This window comes from Cervus canadensis, chromosome 30 (assembly GCF_019320065.1).
Source record: "Cervus canadensis isolate Bull #8, Minnesota chromosome 30, ASM1932006v1, whole genome shotgun sequence".
Lineage (NCBI taxonomy): Eukaryota > Metazoa > Chordata > Mammalia > Artiodactyla > Cervidae > Cervus > Cervus canadensis.
In genome coordinates, this window is record NC_057415.1 from 17,356,456 (window position 1) to 17,375,567 (window position 19,112).

A 19,112-nucleotide genomic window follows, 5' to 3' on the forward strand; every position below is an offset into this window, starting at 1 on the left:
TTCTCAATTTGTCCCACCTTCTCCACCCCTCCACCTCCCGCTCTGTCCACAAGTCCGTTCTCTATATTTATGTCTTCATTCTTTTCCTGCAAATAGGTTCATCAGTACCATTTTTCTAGATTTCATATGCTGCATTAATATACAATATTTGTTTTTCTGACTTACTTCACTCTGTATAACAGGCTATAGATTCATCCACCTCACTACAACTAACTCAAATCTGTTCCTTTTCATTAGCCCCCTTTTTTTTTAATCCATAATTTTTCTGCTTTAACCACCAGGAGTGGGTACTGGGAAACACTTCTTATGAAAATTCTGAGTTAGTGTTAAGAGTCTAAGGAGCACACAGTATGTTTCTGGAAGAGTCTACCCACCTTTGTCAGTGCAAAAGCCACTGTACCATCATCCTCAGTGGAAAGATCGAGCAGCCTCTGGTAAAATGCTTCATCATAAGGCCCATCTATTTGCAATGTTTTTCTGAAGAACAAAGCACAAAAAAACGGGATAGCAAAGCTGCCTGGAAATCATCTGTTAAACTGTTTAAGAATCATACATCTGTTTATAAAGAACATTAGTGGATTCATCTCTTCCTAATGCTAAACTGTTATGAAGCGTGAAACTTTTAAACACAGCTTGCAAGACCAGAAACCAGGAGAGCCTGAATGTCTCTTGTTTACGACAAACGGTGTGGAGGTCAGAGATTCTAGTGAAGGGGTGATAGGGAGGAAGCCAGACCAGGCCACAGCTGCAGCCCCCACCGCAGCCACAGGTGTGGGTCCTTGCAACCCCGTCCAGACAGACAGGAAATGGACAAGGAAGCGCCTGGAGGCCGAAGCCCGGCTGGGGCCGAGTGAGAGCGGCTCCCTGGTGTGGAGCGGCACTGCCCCCTGCAGGCTCAGCTCCAGCTCCGGACACAGAACGCCTAACACAGGGCTATCAGGACACACTCTCCTTTCTAGAAATGGGAAAGTGATCTCTGATCTGACAGGACCTCGGTCCTCCTTCACATGGCACTGAATCTCCGGGCTGGCCCTGCATCTGGGGGCAGGGAGCGGGTGGCTGGGGTGAGTCATCCTCCTGGGAGGCCTATGCAGTCCTCCCACTGGGTCAACCTGCTACCCCCATCCCCATCTTGCCCTCAGGGTTGCTCGGGGCCCCACACAGGCCCAGAAAGGGCAGGGGTGCACTGGGTCTAGGCCTCACCTCTCCTCAGGAAACTCCTCCAGGTACCGCTCAACCCGCCGGTACAGAGGGTAGAGGCCTTCGATGTCCAGCAGGTCCAACATCTGCACCTGGAGGGTTTTGTACAGAAGACAGCCCTTCGGTAACCCTGAGCGCTCCGGGGTGTTTTTTCCTACCAAGAACATCAGGGGAAAACGAGAAGTTTACTGTCAAGGACCGAAGAAGGTGGCGGGCACAGGCCGCACCCTGCCTCACGGAGCTGCTGGGGCTGGGCCGAGTGCACGTGCTGGGTCAGGCACAGAAGACAGGCAGGTCCCACAGCTTCCTGTGTGTGTCTCCCTCCTCTCAACATCCTTCAACCTCCACACCAGCCCAGTCTTAGAGAGATAACCCTCAGTCTAAATTAGACTAGGCACAAAATGTAAAACGACCATGGTAACGTTCTCACATCTGCAAGATGGCATCTGCAGAGTCCAGGGCCACAGCCTGTGTGGAGAGGTGTAGCCGCGCTGAGCAGGGAGCCATCAGGGCAGGCCCAGTGCAGAAACAAGGTCCATTCCACACTCGAGTGTTCTCGGGGCCTCAAGGGCTGGGGAGACAGAGTCCTAGCTCATGTACCCCACCCTTCAAGGAAACAGCCATGTCCGATGAACGAACAAACATCACTGAGTGTGGGTCCAAGCCACAGGGAGCAGCTGTGGCCATGTCCAGTTCTGGCACTCGGACCTCTGACCTCCCACTTCTGGCAAAACATGCTCAGTCACGCAAGACAGAGTGAAAATGCACAGGTCCAGCTAGGAGGGATTTGTTAACAATTATAGGTGATTCATACAGTAGAGTATCTACCTTATGGTCAAAAAATAAGTTAAAAAAAATAACATGTAGAATACATTGTACATCCCATGGGTCAGACGTGTGTCTGTGTTCGTATGCAGGGAAGGTCTGGAAGAAAAGTCCACAGGGGTCTCAGTGACCAGTGTCCACCTGTGTGTCCTTCCAAACAAGTTCTGTCTACTTAAAAGCAGTTAAGTACCCAAACGCGTGCATGAGTTTACAAAAATTGTCTGAAATGACTAGGCATCACTTTTGCAAAAAGAAAAATACCCACAAAATTCATCTGTGCCAAGAACAACATGGCATCGGGGACAAAAGAAGGGTGACTTGTAGCCAGGTAGCTGCATGGCAAAACAACCGCACCTAAAATCCACGCAGGAGCAAACCTGCTGTCTCCCTGCGTCATGCCCCCACGGCATCCTCAGAGGCTCCAAGAGACTACAGGAATTGTCAGCACAAAAACTGAATAATCTGAATCCTCCCCTCAAAATAAGATCCTGGTTATGGTTCCGCATGCTACATACTTCAGTGTGCTGGCGAGCCCACCAGCAGATGACAGGGTGGCAAATGAGGAGCCCATGAACCTTCATGGCAAAACCCAAATCAGTTACAAAGTCACCTTGAAGTCTGGATGCCCACTAAGTCAAAGCCAGCCCACGGCAAGTCTGTGAGGAATGGGGCCTTGAGTAGGAGACACCCAGAGTTATAGGTCTCATACATCTGTGTTCACAACCTATCTGCAAACTGCCACCCACTGAGGCCACCCACCCGCCCTAAAGGGCCTTGCACTGTGGGAGTCCAATATTCTGGGCCTCATTTCTCTCCATCTAAGAGAAAGGCCAAGGAAAACCTACCTCCAGAGTTGCAATGAGATGGAACAATGTAGAGAAACCACAGAGGATGTGCAGACATGTCGGACAACATTTAGGGAAAATCTTATAGCCCAAATATATTCTGCAATTTATAAACCCAGATGAGAGACGAGAAAGGTGCCCACCTGGGGCTGCGATGGTAGGGGGGCCCAGCTTTGGGAGCCCTGACGGGACCAAGGCTGCTCCCACAGAAGCTCCGTGAGGCCAGGCAGGACCCTCGCAGGCCATGCCACGGGCTCTGCTTCCCCTGTGCCCAGCCCGCCCACCAGGCCTACCTTGGCAGCGCAGGCTCCTGCTGAAAGGGCTGGCTTCACAGACGGGTGGGCCCCGCAGCCCAGGCCCCGACCTGAGGGCACCCGCCCGGCCCTTGTCCGAGCCACTCAGTAGCACCCGTGTGATGACACGCACCAGCTCCCGGATCACAGCCCTTGTGCAGTGGGGTCCACTGGCCAGGCCATTGGATGGGAAGAAGAATGGCTTCAGGTGGTGCGCGAGCTCACTCCAGTCAGTCATGGGGCTGCGGGCATCTTTGCAGCCATAAATCAGCTCACCGTTCTTCAGGAAGGGAAAGAGACAGGGAAATGTCAAGTCCAACAGGTTGATAGAAAAATACCTCCATCCCCACCCACTAGGCAGGCAAAGACACTTGTTTATACATGCCCCCATTTAGGGTCTCTACCCACCCTCATGTACCACATTAACTGACCAAGTGGAAAATCCCACTGGGACACGAAAAAGAAGAAAAGTTCTCAAAAACCAAATACCAGAAAGGCCCCAGACCTGAGATACAAACCCTCAGACAGGAACACATGGTATGTTGGCAACCTCAAACTCAGCCCAAAGCACAAACTCCCAAAGATCCTAGCCTGTTACTGAAGAGGCCAAGTGACACTGTGCTACTGAGGGACACACAGTGTCAGTCTGGCCCTGAGCAGACAAATTGCTCAACCACTGTGGGCGTACATTGGCAGCCAGCATCCCAGAGGCCTTCTGTCCTCTGTGAAAGACTAAGCCAGGCTCCAGCCAGGGCAGTTAAGGCCATCAGCATCACTAATACAGAAGTCTTCATTTTGGAGGCCAATCCTGCCTTTTAAAACAAAGTCCAAAAATAAAAAAATTAAAAAAAATAAAATAAAATAAAACAAAGTCCAGCAAAGAAACTCCTCATGGCACCAATGATCCCAGGGCTACAGAAAGGGATGCTCAGTAGGTGCAACCCCCTGACTTTTTACAGGGGTGTGCAATGTCCAGGAGAAAAGCCCCTAAGGGTATCCCTACACCCCTGATCAGCAGTCAATCCCAGGGGAGAGACATTTTCTAGTCTGTGAGAGTGTGGTCAGCACCCTCCAGTAGGCCCCCAGTGGCCTCCCTTGCTGCTCACACCCCATAGTTCTCTCTCCATACCAGGGAGGTTTAGTCTGTATGACAGAATACAAGTAAAGCCAACAGCATACCCCTGGCAAGATTAAGTTATAAAACGATGCTGTGGATTCTGTCCTGATGATCCTCTTCTCAGATCACAGTAGCCGCACTGAGCTGCCACAAGGAGCTGTGGGGCCTCCTGCCAATGGCTGTGGAGGCACCCTCCGAGCAGCAGAGCCTCTACCCGCCCCCAGCTGAGCCCTCAGATGAGATGCAGCCTTCAGAGGGACCCTGAGCCAGAACCAGCTATGCTGCTCCTTCTGGCCACAGAAACTGAGATGATAAGCAGCTGTGATGCAGTAGTAGATGATACCATGAGGACGATCCCAGCTCTGCCCTCAGGTTGCAGATAGGGGTCAGTTCAATCCACTAAGAAGCAAGGACGGGGATTCAGCAGCGTGATGCCTCCCTAAGAGTCCCCTGTCAGCGCTGTCAGAGGGCACAGATGTGGGTGCCCAGGGAGATGGGAACACAACTGAGGCCGCTGCTGACCAAAGGACCAGGAGAAACCAACAAGAGATGCTGCCCCTTGACATGGGCCTTACAGAGGGAGGGGGGTGTGCCAGGCAAACGAAAAGCAGGAGCTTCTGGGAGGAAAGCAGGAAAGATGAAGTATGGAGCCAAAACCACTCAACGTGGGCTGTGGCCAGGAGGCAGGGCCAGGGCTCAGCCTGCCGTCCAGTGCAGGGGAAGCCTTGGCCCACCATGAAGGTCTCTCCTCCAGGCCCATGAGCAGCTGAGTGACCCTGGACAGTAGAAGGCCTTCTCTCTCCAGTGTCTGGAATCCAGGCAGACAGGCATCTTATATATACAAATATGGTTGCTCAAGAACTTCATGTGACATTTGCAGAGAGCTATCATCCCAGTCTCTATGACAGTCCCACATGGCCCCCACCACATCTCACAAGCGTCCAGCATTAGGGTGGACACAGCCACAGGCTTGGAGTCTGTGAACAGCATTCAGACAGAAAGGAGAAGGCTCCAATGGCAGACAACATGGTGTCAGCACGGATCATGATCCAGGAGACCCCTCCACACCTGGAACTTCACAACAAGGGAGAGCTTGCCAGCACTTGCAAAATGTACTGCATTGCTCCTGGTGTTATTTTAAAAAGCCATTCCATGTCACTTCTTTTAATCCATCTCTTTTGAAACTATTATCTTAATCTCTGGATTTCCCCCCAAGCTGAGTTCAACAGAAGCAGCAGATAGCCAGGGTTCTCAGTCCCAGTCCCAGGTCAACTGATCCAAGGGCCAAGTCAGACTCACCACTCAGCTTATGTTGGCCTGACAGGCCAGCCTAAGTGAGGGCAGTCGGAAAAGGGTCCACCTGAGACAAAATGCCAGCCTTATTATAGGTTCCAAATAAATCCCCAGAAGAGAGGGAACTTATCTTTGGCATTTAAATATAAAATTCCTAAAGTCTTTATAAGAGTTAAAAACAAAAACTGATTTTAAAATATGTCCTCTTTTTCTTGGTTTGGAAAGGTGGAAGGAGACAAGGTAACGCTGATTCAATATGACCAGATTTCGGAACCACATGGGGAGAAGTGAGTCAAGAACAGGCTTCACTCCCACATTCCCCAGGCTCACTTCCGAGGGGCATCCAGTATGCAGGGCGGCACTATCCACACGGAGCAGGGTGCAGAGGGCCCCAGGCTGTCCGGACCCAGCAGCCCTGCCACGCCACACAGACCCTCCGCCTGTGAACCCGGGGCCCGTCGTGAGCTCTTGCTTATATGTCACACCTAATAACACAACCAGGGCTGGGAGCAGTCAGTGGTGAGCAGAAAAGATGACAAGGGGGACCCCAGGGGACATATCTCCAAGACAAACCCTTCCCCAGATCTGCCCCCTCTTCCCGCACCCCTCTGCCCACTCCTCTGCCCCTCAGCATCCCGCCCATGTATGCCTGACAGCAGCAGGTCAGGGACCACAGGCCTGAGCAAGTCCAGTCAGGGTGCCAGAAGCAGGTGGCCATGAGGAAGCAGAGGTGCCAGTGCCAGATGGTGAGCATGCTGCAAGCAGAACCCTTCCCCTACACAATCAGGATGCAGGACAATCGGAGCCGCAGGACTGTGAGAACTCACTAACTGACGAGCAGATCCCCTAATTGTACGCTCCCTAAGTTAACCGTAAGGGAAGGCACAGGTGTGGCCACCCTTTAGGTTGTCCCGCCCCAGGTCCTACTCCCATCTCAACCACAAAGGACACCTGAGATGCAGTCAGGGCCATCCTTACCCAAGAACCAGAGTCAGGGTCTGTGCCTTGAGCCCGAGGCCACCCAGTGGGCAAGGAGTTACCCTTACACACCCCAGGAGTCCCAGGATGACACGTGCTCATGAAATAAGGCTTGGACAAAGGACCCAAGGGTCACACTGAGGAGCCCCAGTGCAGATGCCCTTGTCTGCAGGTCACAGAGCCCTGTTAGGGACAAGAGCACCAGGGCTTCATCCAGCTCAGCTCAGACACCCACTGGACCCATGCAAAAGCCATAAAATAGAAGCAACTTTTACCTTAAAGATCTTTAAGTTGTTCTGTGCCTCCTGTAACAAGCTTTTCAAAGCAAAGTACATTCTCTGTTTATTTCTAAAAAGAGAAAATATTATTGACAATTAGAGCAGACTTTGCATTTACCTGCCTGTGGCTCAGGGGACACGCCCAAGAGTTGCCACTTGAGGTCTCCAAGCTTTGCAAATTAAGGAGCTGTATTCTCCCCAGCCCTCTTCAGAGAGGCACTCCCATCACCGCCCCTAACCCCCACCCTTCTCTCTGCCCCTTCCTCTGGCAACAACTCCCCAGCCACTGGCAATCTGCAGGAACCTATTGAGGCAATGCTGACCCCAGGCAAGAACCCTGAGCCCTGCCCAGGGCCCTGCTTTCTGCAAGCAAGTAGCCCCTACCTCGCAGAATGCGCCCTCCACCCCCCACTACAGAGAATGCCACACACCCCACCACCAAGAAAGGCAGCACTAGGGACAAAGGAGAAGTATTCTCTTACCCTGAGTAGAGATCGAGAGGACAGTATTTACTTATCTGCTTCCACTTCCCAGTTGCTACCTGTTAAGAGATCACCACAGGGTGTCAATGATTGGACTGTGAAGCACACCGGGCTAACTCTCACACACAAAAGAGCTCAAGTGGCTGTGAGAGAACCAAGGCAGCTGAGGGCCCGGCAGATGACACCACCTCCAGGTGCGCATCACTAGCCGGTGCAGGGAGCCTGACTCTGACTCCAAGAAACCTCGGCCCTCCGGAGAGCCTCACGTAGCTGCCAGCCCTCCACATGAGCAGAGAAATGGCAGCAAGCACCTTTGTAAGATGCCATGGCTAAATTTTGGTAATCAGATGAACAAATGTTTACAATTATAATATCCAGGAAAGGTAGGTTGCACCCAACTAGCAATTTCATGTTGTCGGTGAGAAGACAAATTGGCACAACCTTTGAAAGGCAGCTTGCTGGTTTCCATCAAAATTTTAAAGACGGATGCCCCCTGGTTTGGCAAATCTATGAGGAATCACTGGGTCAAGGATGTTCACTGCGACATGTGAAACAACCTGTGAAACACAGCAAGACCTAGAAACATCTAAATAAATCAAAGCACATCTGCTCTTATGGACTAGGACACAGCAAGCCACATGTTGAATGAAAGAATCAGTAAATAGTATGCAGCCACAAACAGACAGAGACAAAATCACAAATATTTATTCAAAGAGAAAAGCAATTGGCAGAACAATGCATATGAAATAACTTGCTTTAAAAAGAAAAAAAGGATATGTGCATCTATACATGCATTATCCAAATATGCAACAAAAAAGCCTTGACAGATATGTGAGAAACAATCTTCAAGGATTATTCAAGTGAAAAAAATCAATTAGCAGGATAATTGCTTATGGCAAAAAAAAAAAGACAGGACTCAAATGACTAAGAATGAAAGAAAATATAGTACTATCAATCTTGCAGGAATAAAAATAAGTTTAGAGGAATGCTGTGAACAGTTATATGCCAACAAATTATGTGAAATGAACAAATTATTTAGAAACATACAGCTACCAAAACTGACTCAAGAAGAAATAGAGAATCTAAACAGACATAACAAAAGACTGAATCAGTAATCAAAAATCTTTCAACAAAGAAAACCCCAGGGCCAGATGGCTTTGCTACTGAATTCCACTAAATGTTTAAAGAAAAATCAACACCAACACTCAAACTCTTCCAAAAAACTGAAGAGTAAAAGATGGGAAATCTTCCGAATTCATTCTATCAAGCCAATTATCATCCTGGTACCAAAACTAGACAAAAACATCACCAGAAAAAAACTACAAATATCCCTCAAGAAAAAAATCCTCAACAAAAACTAACAAACCAAAATAAGTAGCATACTAAAGAGATTACACACCTTCATCAAGTGGCATTTATCTATCAAATACAAGGGTGGTTCAACATATGAAAATCAATCAACATAATACACTATATTAAGAGAAAGAGGAAAATACCTCATGATCATCTCAACAGATGCAAGACAAGCATGTGACAAAATCTAACATTCTTTCATGATTTAAAAAACAAAACTCTAAAATTAAAAAAAAAAACACTCTAAAAATAGAAAAAAAAATTTGACAAACTTACAGTGAGAACATTACATTCCACAGCGAAAAACCAAAAGCTTTACCCCTCAAGACCAGGAACAAGATAAGGATAACCACTCTTACTACTTCTATATAATATTGTACTTATAATTAAAATCAGAATTACCATATGACTCAGTACTACTACTTCTGGGTTTATACCCAAAAAAACTGAAAGCACAGTCTCAAAGAAATATTTGCACAACCATGTTCACAGAAGTATTATTCACAACAGGCAAGAAATGGGAGCAGCCCAAGTGACCATCAATGGATGAATGGGATAAACCAAATATATTATACACATTCAATGGATATTATGCAGCCTTAAAAAGGAAGAAACTTCTGGTACAAGCTACGGTATGGATGAATCTTGAGGACATTATGGTAAGTGAAATAAATCAGTCACAAAAGGACAAATACTGTATGATTCCACATATATGAAGTACCTACAGTAGTCAAATTCACAGAGATAGAAACTACAATGGTGGGTGCCAGGGGCCTGAGAAAGGAAGAAATGTGTTATTTTATGGATGTAGAGTTTCAGTTTTACAAAACAAAAAACATTCTGGAAATGGACGGTAATGATAGTTGTACAACAATGTAAACATACTTAATACCTCTTAATTGTACACTTAATGGTTAAGATGGTAAATTTTATGTCATCTATATTTCATTATAATTAAATACATATATTTATTTCAAAAAATGAATTGTATTTCTATGCAATAAACAACTTGAAAATGACATTTTAAAAAATTCTATTTACAATGCTTAGTCACTCAGTCCAAAGTCCAACTCTTTGTGACCCCATGGACTGCAGCCCGTCGGGCTCCCCTGCCCATGGGATTCTTCAGGTAAGAGTACTGGAGTGGGTTGCCATTTCCTTCTCCAGCGGATCTTCCTGACCCAGGGATCAAACCCAGGTCTCCTGCATTGCAGGCTGCTTCCCTACCATCTGAGCCATCAGGAAAACCCCTGCTTACAATGGCATCTCCAAGAACAAAACATTTAGGATAAGATCAACAAAGGAAATATAAGACCTATATGCTGAAAACTTTATAACATTTCTGAAAGAAATTAAGGACCTAAATAAATGAAAAAACCCTGCATTCACAGAGTACTAATACTGGTAAGGGGGCAACACTTCCCACACAAATGTGCAGCACAATGATTCCCTGTCAAAATCTCAGCTGGTCTCTTGGAAATCATGAAGCTTAAAGACATCTATATTGGCAAGGAAAAAGTAAAACTCTATTCACAGATGACACAATTCCACACATAGAAGATTCCAAAGAATTTACAAAGAAAGCTACCAGAGCTAATAAATAAATGCAGCAAAGTTGTAGGGTACAACACACATATTAATTGTGTGTCTATACTCCAGCAACAAACAAACCAAAAAGGAAATTAAGGAAGCAGTTCTATTTATAACATTTACAATATTCCAAAAGAATAAAATACCTTAAAAAAAAAAAAAAGAATAAAATACCTAGATATAAATTTAACCGAAGTGGCAAAAGACTGGTACACTGAAAACTATAAAATGTTGCTGAAAGAAATTAAAGAAAACCTAAATGAATGGAAAGACAGCTGTGTTCATGGATTATAAGACTTAGTATTATTAAGATGGCAAGGCTTCCCTGGTGGCTCAGACGGTAAGAATCTGCCTGCAATGGAGGAGGCACAGGTTTGATCCCTGGGTTGGGAAGATCCCAAGGGAATGGCCACCCAGTCCAGTATTCTTGCCTGGAGAATTCCACAGACAGAGGTTCCTGGCAGGCTATACAGTACCATGGGGTGGTAAAGAGTTGGACACAACTGAGTGACTAACACTTATACACTATCCAAAGTGATCTATAGCTTCCTGTAATTTCTGTTAAAATTCCAACTGCAATTTTTTGCAGTTACAAAAAATCCAACTCTCAAAATCATATGTAATTGTAAGGAGCCTCAAATAGCCAAAACAATCTTGAAAAAGAAAACAAAGCTAGAAGACTAATACTTCCTGATTGCAACAAGAGTGGCATAAGGACAGACCAATAGAAAGAAGGTCAGAATTAATGTAAGGCCAATACATCCACCAACACCAATCAATGGAAATGACAGTCTTTTCACAAGTGGTGCTGGAAAAACTGGATATCACATGTAAAAGAATGAAGCTGGACCCTTAGATAACACCAAATATAAAAACTAACTCAAAACAGATCAAAGACCAAAACAAAAGAGCTAAAACGATAAAACTCTTAGAAGAAAACATATGGGAAAAGCATATGACCTTAGTTTAGGTAACGATTTCTTGAATATGAAAGCAAAGGCACAGGCAACAAAAGTAGAAACAAGACAAACTAGACTTTATCAAAATTTAAAACTTTTGTGCAACACTGTCAACAGAGTAAAAAGGTAACTGAGAATGGGAGAATATACTTGCAAATCACATATCTGATAAAGAGATTAATATCCAAAATATACAAAGGACCCCTAAAACAAATTAAAAAATCACAACTCATTTCACAAGCGGGTGAGGAATTTGAATACACATTTCTCCAAAGAAGACATACAAATGGCCAATAAGCACACAAACAGATGTTCAACATCACTAACAGTTAGAGAAATGCAAATGAAAATCACTTGAGATACTACTTTGTATCCATTAGGATGACTAAAATCACAAACAGGGATAATAATTAGTGCTGGTGAAGCAAGGATGTGGAGAAACTGGAGCCTGCACACATTTGTTGCTGTTGTTGTTCAATTGCTAAGTCATGTCAGACTCTTTGCAACCCTATGAACTACAGCATGCCAGGCTTCCCTGTCCTTCACTGTCTCCCAAAATTTGCATTTATGGTCTTTCTTTATGATCCAGCTCTCACATCCGTTCACTGTTGGGGGGAATACGGAACTGTGCTACAGCTATGCAAAACAGTCTGCCATTTCCTCAAAACTTTAAACAGAATTTCCCCCAAGACCCAGCAATTCCACTCCTAGGAATATACCCAAGAGAACTGAAAAGAGTGACTCAAACATGTACATGTACAGATACATTTATAGCAACATTACTCACAGTAGCCAAAATGAAGAAGCCATATGTCCATCAACAGATGGATAAACAAGATGTTCCCATACAATGGAGGATTATTATTCAGTCATAAAAAGAATGCAGTGCTGATAAATGCCACAGCATGTATTAACCTCAAAAATATTATGTTAACTAAAAGAAGACAGTCACAAAAAGCCATAATTTGTGTGATTCCATTTGTATGAAATGTCCAGAATAAGCAAATCCACAGATTCGGTAGTTGCCAAGGGTTGGCAGGACAACAGGTGACTAATAATGGGCACAGGACTTCTTTTTGAGGTGATGAAATGTTCTGGAATTAGATAGTGGTGATGGTTGTACAATCTTATGAATAGACTAAAATCTGCAGGATTATACACTTTAAAAGGGTAAACCTTAGGATATGTATAACTATCTCAGTTAGGAAGAAAAAGATGAACTAGTTTTGAAATAAAAAGTAAACAGTGTTTATTTTATTTCCAGTTTTCCATTTTATTTCACTCCTCTAAGAACTCTAGACGACCCAGCCATTTACCCCAAGGCCCCGTGCAGTGGGAGGCCGGCTGGCCACCTCCTCTTACCTTGAGGTGCTGGTGCATGCAGTAGCGGCACACCCTCTGCTTCAGTTCATGGGTGACGTCGCTGGGGAAGGGGATGAACCCGCACTTGGGCTGCAAGACAGGTGAGGGAGAAAGGGCACTCAGGGGGCAAACATGCCTGCAGGCAGACTAAGACTACAGGGCAGTGAAGCGCAATTCCCAGGAGACTCAGAAGTGTCGGCTCTAAACACTCCCAAACGTTGCTTTTACCACCAGTCCCCAGTGGGAATTGATGCCGCCCTCACTGTACCCTATAAGTATCTCTTTGCCACTGGAGAATCCACCCACAACTCTCCCTGGAGAAGAACAAGGAGGCCTCAGTTGCTGGCTTGACAAAGTGGAACACAGAGTAACCCTGTGTTTTCATCGTAGAACAAGACTGGAAAGACTCTATGAGTGGCAGATCTGTCCCACACTCTCAGCTCCAAGAAGCAGAGTCTCTGATAAGACTGTGTGAACAGAAGTGCTCATCTGATGGTTCCTGGGATCCCAGAATGTCTGAAATTCTGGTTGTCTTTTAAAATCCAGAGTTTTCACATACAATATGTAAGACCACTGCCTAGTGTCAGGACACTGAATCATCTGTGACGCCTGAGACATTCGCCTCTGTTTAGAGAAGCAGAACATTGTCCACACTGAACATCCGGAGTGTGAACGCTCAGGGCCAAGAGCACGACCCAGAAGTCACCACCAGAGGTTTGGAGAAAGGAAACAACGAGATACCAGGGAGGCTTCCTGAGGGAGACTCAGGCGGCCACTCTGGACAGGGAGCCATGAGGTGAGGCAGGGGAGTGACCCTTATCCAGTAGTCACTGACCTCCACGAGACGAGCAACATCCTTTGGAGCCCCACCTCAAGGTGGGGAAAGCACACTCCAGGCAGATGACCCATGGATTTACAAGTTCTCCTTTCTCCCCAACACCATTTCCCCTTTAACAAATATTCACCTTGATCTCCACACAGAGAATCGGCCGGTGCTCTGCAAAACGGTAGGTCTGAAGTCTGGCTAAGTTGGGAAGGCACAGAGCATAACCACTGAGAGTGTCCAGGTCCTTGTCACAGCGAGATTCTGGAAAACAGAGCAAGGAAAATAACTGAGGGTCAGTACAAGAGTGACGAACAACTCCATGGCAACCTGGACTCCTGTTGCGGGAAGCATCAACTCAGCCTCAGCTTTTGGGAGGTCACCTCTAAAGCTTGGGTTATCCTGCCTGATGAGTCTACATAAGGACCTAGAGTCACACAAATATAACACTGTGACTCCTGGAAGAAGTTTGGACCTCGGAGTTAACCAGCTCCACCTCCAGAGGGGCTGGAGGCTGAGGGCAGCCACACAGGTGGCCAGCTGTGTCTACATGCCCAAGTCCCAGCGAAAACCTTGACCCCTCTTCTCTCAGCTGGTTTTAACTTGTGTCCCTAAGCCATAACCATGAGAATAACAGTGAGTTCTGTGGGTCCTCCTAGCAAATTATCAGACCTGAGGTTGGTCCTGGGGACCCCCAAATATGCAGCTGCCATCAAAAGTGAGAGTGATCTTGGGAACTGCCCCCCAATTCTGCTGACTCCCTTAACCCAGAAGTTCAGAGAGGAAGGCGGCAACAGCCACTACCTTCCTTTTAAAGCTTCCTTCAGAATATTCAAACACTAACATTTCCTCAGCACTGACTACTAGAAGTTATACTGTAGACAGTCACATAAGATATGGCCTCTAGATCCCAAGAGAAGTCACCTTTCCTCCTTCCACACAAGGCTGAGTATGAGTCGCTGTTACAACAAGGGAGAGTCTTATTACTGTTAAGTAGTATAACTGCTGATTATAAAACGAACGATGCCACATGGCACTAGTAACTAGAAGGCAGACTCACAGCAGGCCTCAGTCTGTCTAGATGAGGAAAACAGAGCCAAGACACAGTCCAGGTTTTGAACAAGGCTGCTGCCTCCTTCCCCTTCGTTGGCCGTTTCCACCCATGAAGCCCTGCTCCTCACTGCTCCCCAAAACAGGGGCTCCAGGGCACAGTATCCTGTTTTCTTTCATTTTCCTAATCAAATACAGAAAAACTTTCATATTGGCTTACTACACACTCTGACTGCCTGGCTGTGATTTAGGAAGAGAAATGTCACTCCTTAACAACGTAAATTTTGCATCCCTGTCTCTGACTGTGAAAGGAAAAGCTTTAACATGGTTAGTGTCATTACTGTGACGAATAAGTGTAGGGGAAGTACCTGAGGTGTGGAGGGAAAATACCTGAGCTGATGGGGGAGAAGTTATGTGAGGTGATGGGAAGGGGCGGTTATGAGAGGTGATGCGGTGATATATGAGGTGTTGGGAGGGAGGGTATGTGAGGTAATGAGGGAAGATATGTGAGGTGATGGGGGAGGTACATGAGGAGATGAGGGTATGTAAGGGGTATGATAGTGAGTGGGTATGGGAGATGGTAGGATGGTAGGAGAGGATGTGAGGTCTTAGGGGAAAGTATGGGAGGTGATGGGGAGAGTATGGGAGGTGATGGGGGGGAGGGTGTGTGACGGGATGGGGAAAATATATGAGGTGATGGGGGATGTATGTGAGGAGACAGAAAGTATGTGAGGTGATGGGGAGAGGGTACGGGAAATAATGGGCAGAGAACACGTAAGATAATAGGGGAAGGTATGGGAGGTGATGGGGGGTATGTGAGGTGACAGGGAGAGGATATGGGAGATGATGGGAGGTATGCAAGGTGATGGGTGAAGGTATAGGAGGTGATGGGGCTATGTGAGGTGATGAGGGAAGGTATGGGAAGTGATAGGGAAGGCATGGGAGGTGATGTGGGGAGGTATGAGGAGATGAGGGGTATGTGATATGATGGGGAGAGGGTATGGGAAATGATGAGGGGAGGGTATGGGAGATGATGAGGGAAGGGTATGGGAAGTGATGGGGGAAGACAGGTGATTGGGGAAGGTATGGGAGGTGATGAGGGAAGGTATATGAGGTGATGGGGGAAAGTATGTGAGGTGATGGGGGAAGACAGGTGATTGGGGAAGGTATGGGAGGTGATGGGGAAAGGTATGTGAGGTGATGAGGGAAGGTATGTGAGGTGATGGGGGAAGACAGGTAATTGGGGGAAGGTATGGGACGTGATGCGGGAGGTATGTGAGGTGATTGGGGAAGGTGATGGGGGTGGTCTGTGAGATGATGGAGGGTATGTGAGGTGATGGAAGAAGGTACTGGAGGTGATGGGGTAATTGGTATGTGTGGTAATTGGTTTGATAGGGGAACATATTAGTGATGATGGGGAAGGTATGGCCAGTGGGGAAAGGTACAGAAGGTGAAGGCGGAAAGTCTGGGAGATGAGGAGGAGCAAGTATATATGGGGGGAGGGGTACATTTCTACTGCTGGGTAGAATCATGTGTGGTGATGGAGGAAGCTATGTATGGTGATCCAGTTCCAGTTCTGTCCCTCAGTCGTGTCTGACTCTACGACCCCATGAACCAAAGCACGCCAGGCCTCCCTGTCCATCACCAACTCCCGGAATTCAGGGAAGTAAGTGAGGTGTGGTGGGAGGTACAAAAACTCAAGTTTCCCAGCTTACCTCAAGAGGCTAAGCAGATTGGGTGGTGCTGGCTGGCTTCTGAAAGAAGGGCCTCAGGACTGCCCTCCTCTAGGGCCTGGCCCACCCTCCACAGCTCAGGTCTGCTCTGGTTTTCTTTTGGACTCCTCCAGACCACCCTAGAGCCCACCTTCCTTTCCCTAACTCTCCTCCATCTCCTTCACCTACCTTTTGCCCCTCAAAGGCATTTTTATTTTTATGAATTAGTTCTTGGTCATATATTCCCTGCAGTGATCTGCATATTTGACACCCAGAATTGTATTCACAAACTCCTAGGATTTCTACCCCTGATAATGAAGTTCCTGGCAAAAGAATTGCTAAAAACTGTATCTATCTAACATCAAACACTTTTCAAAGGGAATATTATAAATTTTGTAAGTTAGAAACCCTTACCTGGTCTTTCACATTGTATCTTTAAGCAAAGCTGTTTCACAAAATCTAAAGGCAGCTGAACAACTTCCTGTAAGAGCAAATAAGAAACACTCAGTGTGTGTTACACAACAAGGGAAACGTACTTAACACCACAGAACCACAGACGTTAAAATGGTAAGCTTTATGTTATGTATATTTTACCACATTAAAAAAACACTCAGTATGTGAGTTTTGGGAATAAAAGCTGCTCTGTTATTTTAAGGACATGTCCAGATTATGTCCAACTCTTTGGGACTCCATGGACTGTAGCTCCTCTGTCCATGGAATTTTCCAGGCAAGAAATACTGGAGTGGGCTGCCATTTCCTTCTCCAGGGGATCTTCCCGACCCAAGGATCGAACCTACATCTCCTGTGTCTCCTGCGCTGATTGGTGGATTCTTCACCACTAACGTCTCTGTGCACTAACAGGAATAGGCCCTCCTCAGGGTGGCTGGTGTCCACAATGGCAGTGGCTAGCAGCGTGCCCAATGTCACCCACAATCAGTCTCCAGAGAACGCTCCTCAGGCAGCTCCTATGTTCTCACGGCGCCCTCATCCTCATTCTTCGGGGGTCTGTGGATGGCAGAACAGGGGCCCGAGACAGCCCTCTGCCTGCAAAAACATCCTCACCAGTGGTCTCCTCGGGCAACCTGAGGCTTCTCACATTCCCATCTGAGAAGCAGCTCAAGGAACAGGGTCTGATCAAATATTAATCTCTGGGTAAGGGATTTCCCTCATGGCCCAGTGGCTTAGACTCCACACTCCCACATGCAGGGGGCCAGTGTTTGAGCCCTGGTCAGGAAACTAGATCCCACATGCCACAACTGAAAAGATCCTGCAAGGTGCAGCTAAGGATCCCACATGCCACAGCAAAGATCCAAGATCCCATGTGCTACAACTAAATCCCAGCATAGCCTAATAAAATAAACTTAAAAAAAAAATAAAACCCCAGGTGAGACATCCTATGCCCCCATCAGCTACAGGATGGCCAATATTTGGTGCATTTGGGCAAAAAACAAAGAAGCAACTTCTTTTTGCTTTGCTGTTTCTTTGCAATCTCCCAAACTAAGAGTTTCTATTTAATCCACATTGCTCACACTCTTCCCTGTATTTCCAGGGTGGCAGAATTCTGACTTCTAAAGAATCCCAAGGGGATGGAAGAGACTGGCCTAGAAAGAGGATGCTGGAATTCTGTCCATTTACATGCCACACCTTCTCCATCACGCCCTGTCCCACCTAACCTCCAACTCACAGGAAGACAGGCCCAGATCAGTCCCCAAACCAGCCAGGCAGGGTTGGAGGCAGCATGGCACAAGGGGTGTGTCTGTCTCTCTATCTGAGCCTTGCTCTCACCACTGGGCTAGTCATTTCTCATCTCAGGACACAGAAGAGGGAAACACTCTTAACAAGGCTCCCCTCTAACCTAGCTCATGTCATCAGGAGGAGAAAACCGTATGGTTTACAAATGTTGATTCTGCCTGAATATGGTCCTATTTGGACCAGAGAGGTGCTCTGTATCCCATGTTCAACAGTGCTGGGCCTGAGAGGCAGTCCTCTCACTACCACAGCCACCTGGAGGAAAAGCAGATTGTGCTTCACTCTGGCAGTGTCTTCATGCGAAGGAGGTATGTCAACAGGGTGAATATTCCCAAAACGGGACCTTGTGAATCCACCTCACAGGCCCAGAGCCTTGTCCACTGTGGACAAACAGAATCAAACTTGGGAGTCAGAGCATGCCCAAGGCCCTGAAGGGACATCCCAGTGCTATTCCCACCTGCCAGGCTGCCGCTGGCTGGACCCGCAAGCTCCTCACCACTCTTCTTCACCACTGGCCCCTCCTGGAAGAAAGGTCTAGAGCCCCTGAGTGAGACAGAGAAGCACTCCCACTTGGTCAGATGAGCATCCTCTCACCCCAAGAAGGACACTGGTAGTCGGCACACCTGCATTCTCTCAGACACCGTTCAGGCCAAGAAGTCGGTGGCACCCAGCACACAGTTACGCAGGCTCTCACAGGCAGTGGGTTTCAGGCTTTCACAATTTAACAGGACAGCTGGGGAGGGGTGGTGCCGGCCCCCAGGATGGCCTCAGTGGCCTTTGCCTCTGTGTAGTCCCATACTGCCTAGAATTGATCTGTGGAGACCCCAGGATGCTGTGGAAATGACAGACACAACTTCTCGACAGGTCATCTCAGACCGCGCACCGGAAGGGTCAGGACCGAGCCACAAGGATGCTCAGAGCCCTGCAGAGAGTCCACATGGGGCGCTGCTGAGCCCAGCCAACAGGTCAGCGGCCAGCACCACACTGCAAGCTCCATGGTTCTGGGCCACCCTGGAAGAGGATCCTTAGCCCCAGTCTTCAGAGAAGACCACAGCCCTAAGGATCCCAGAGAAGCACCACCCACAGTACATCCCAAGCTGTCCAAGGAGGACACTTTGCTGTCAGAGCCACTTAAAATTCTACTTTGCCAGGCGATCGATCCTTAAGCTTCAAAGAAACTTTCCCTGAACCTTCTTGGTATCA

General features: G+C 47.2%; 1 protein-coding gene across 3 annotated transcripts in view; it reads right to left on the bottom strand.

Annotated features, from left to right (window-relative positions):
• IPPK (inositol-pentakisphosphate 2-kinase) overlaps positions 1 to 19,112 on the bottom strand; it is a 48,301-nt gene that overhangs the window by 17,382 nt on the left and 11,807 nt on the right. For 2 of the 3 annotated variants that reach the window (XM_043453752.1, XM_043453753.1), the window contains exons 4-11: positions 16,575 to 16,641; positions 13,541 to 13,662; positions 12,576 to 12,665; positions 7,312 to 7,370; positions 6,827 to 6,899; positions 3,164 to 3,443; positions 1,204 to 1,354; positions 375 to 477 (exon numbers count right to left, since the gene is read on the bottom strand). In XM_043453752.1, the coding sequence (XP_043309687.1) occupies positions 375 to 477; positions 1,204 to 1,354; positions 3,164 to 3,443; positions 6,827 to 6,899; positions 7,312 to 7,370; positions 12,576 to 12,665; positions 13,541 to 13,662; positions 16,575 to 16,641 (945 nt within the window). The remainder of the gene's footprint in view (positions 1 to 374; positions 478 to 1,203; positions 1,355 to 3,163; positions 3,444 to 6,826; positions 6,900 to 7,311; positions 7,371 to 12,575; positions 12,666 to 13,540; positions 13,663 to 16,574; positions 16,642 to 19,112) is intronic. The other variant, XM_043453754.1, reaches the window with a different exon arrangement.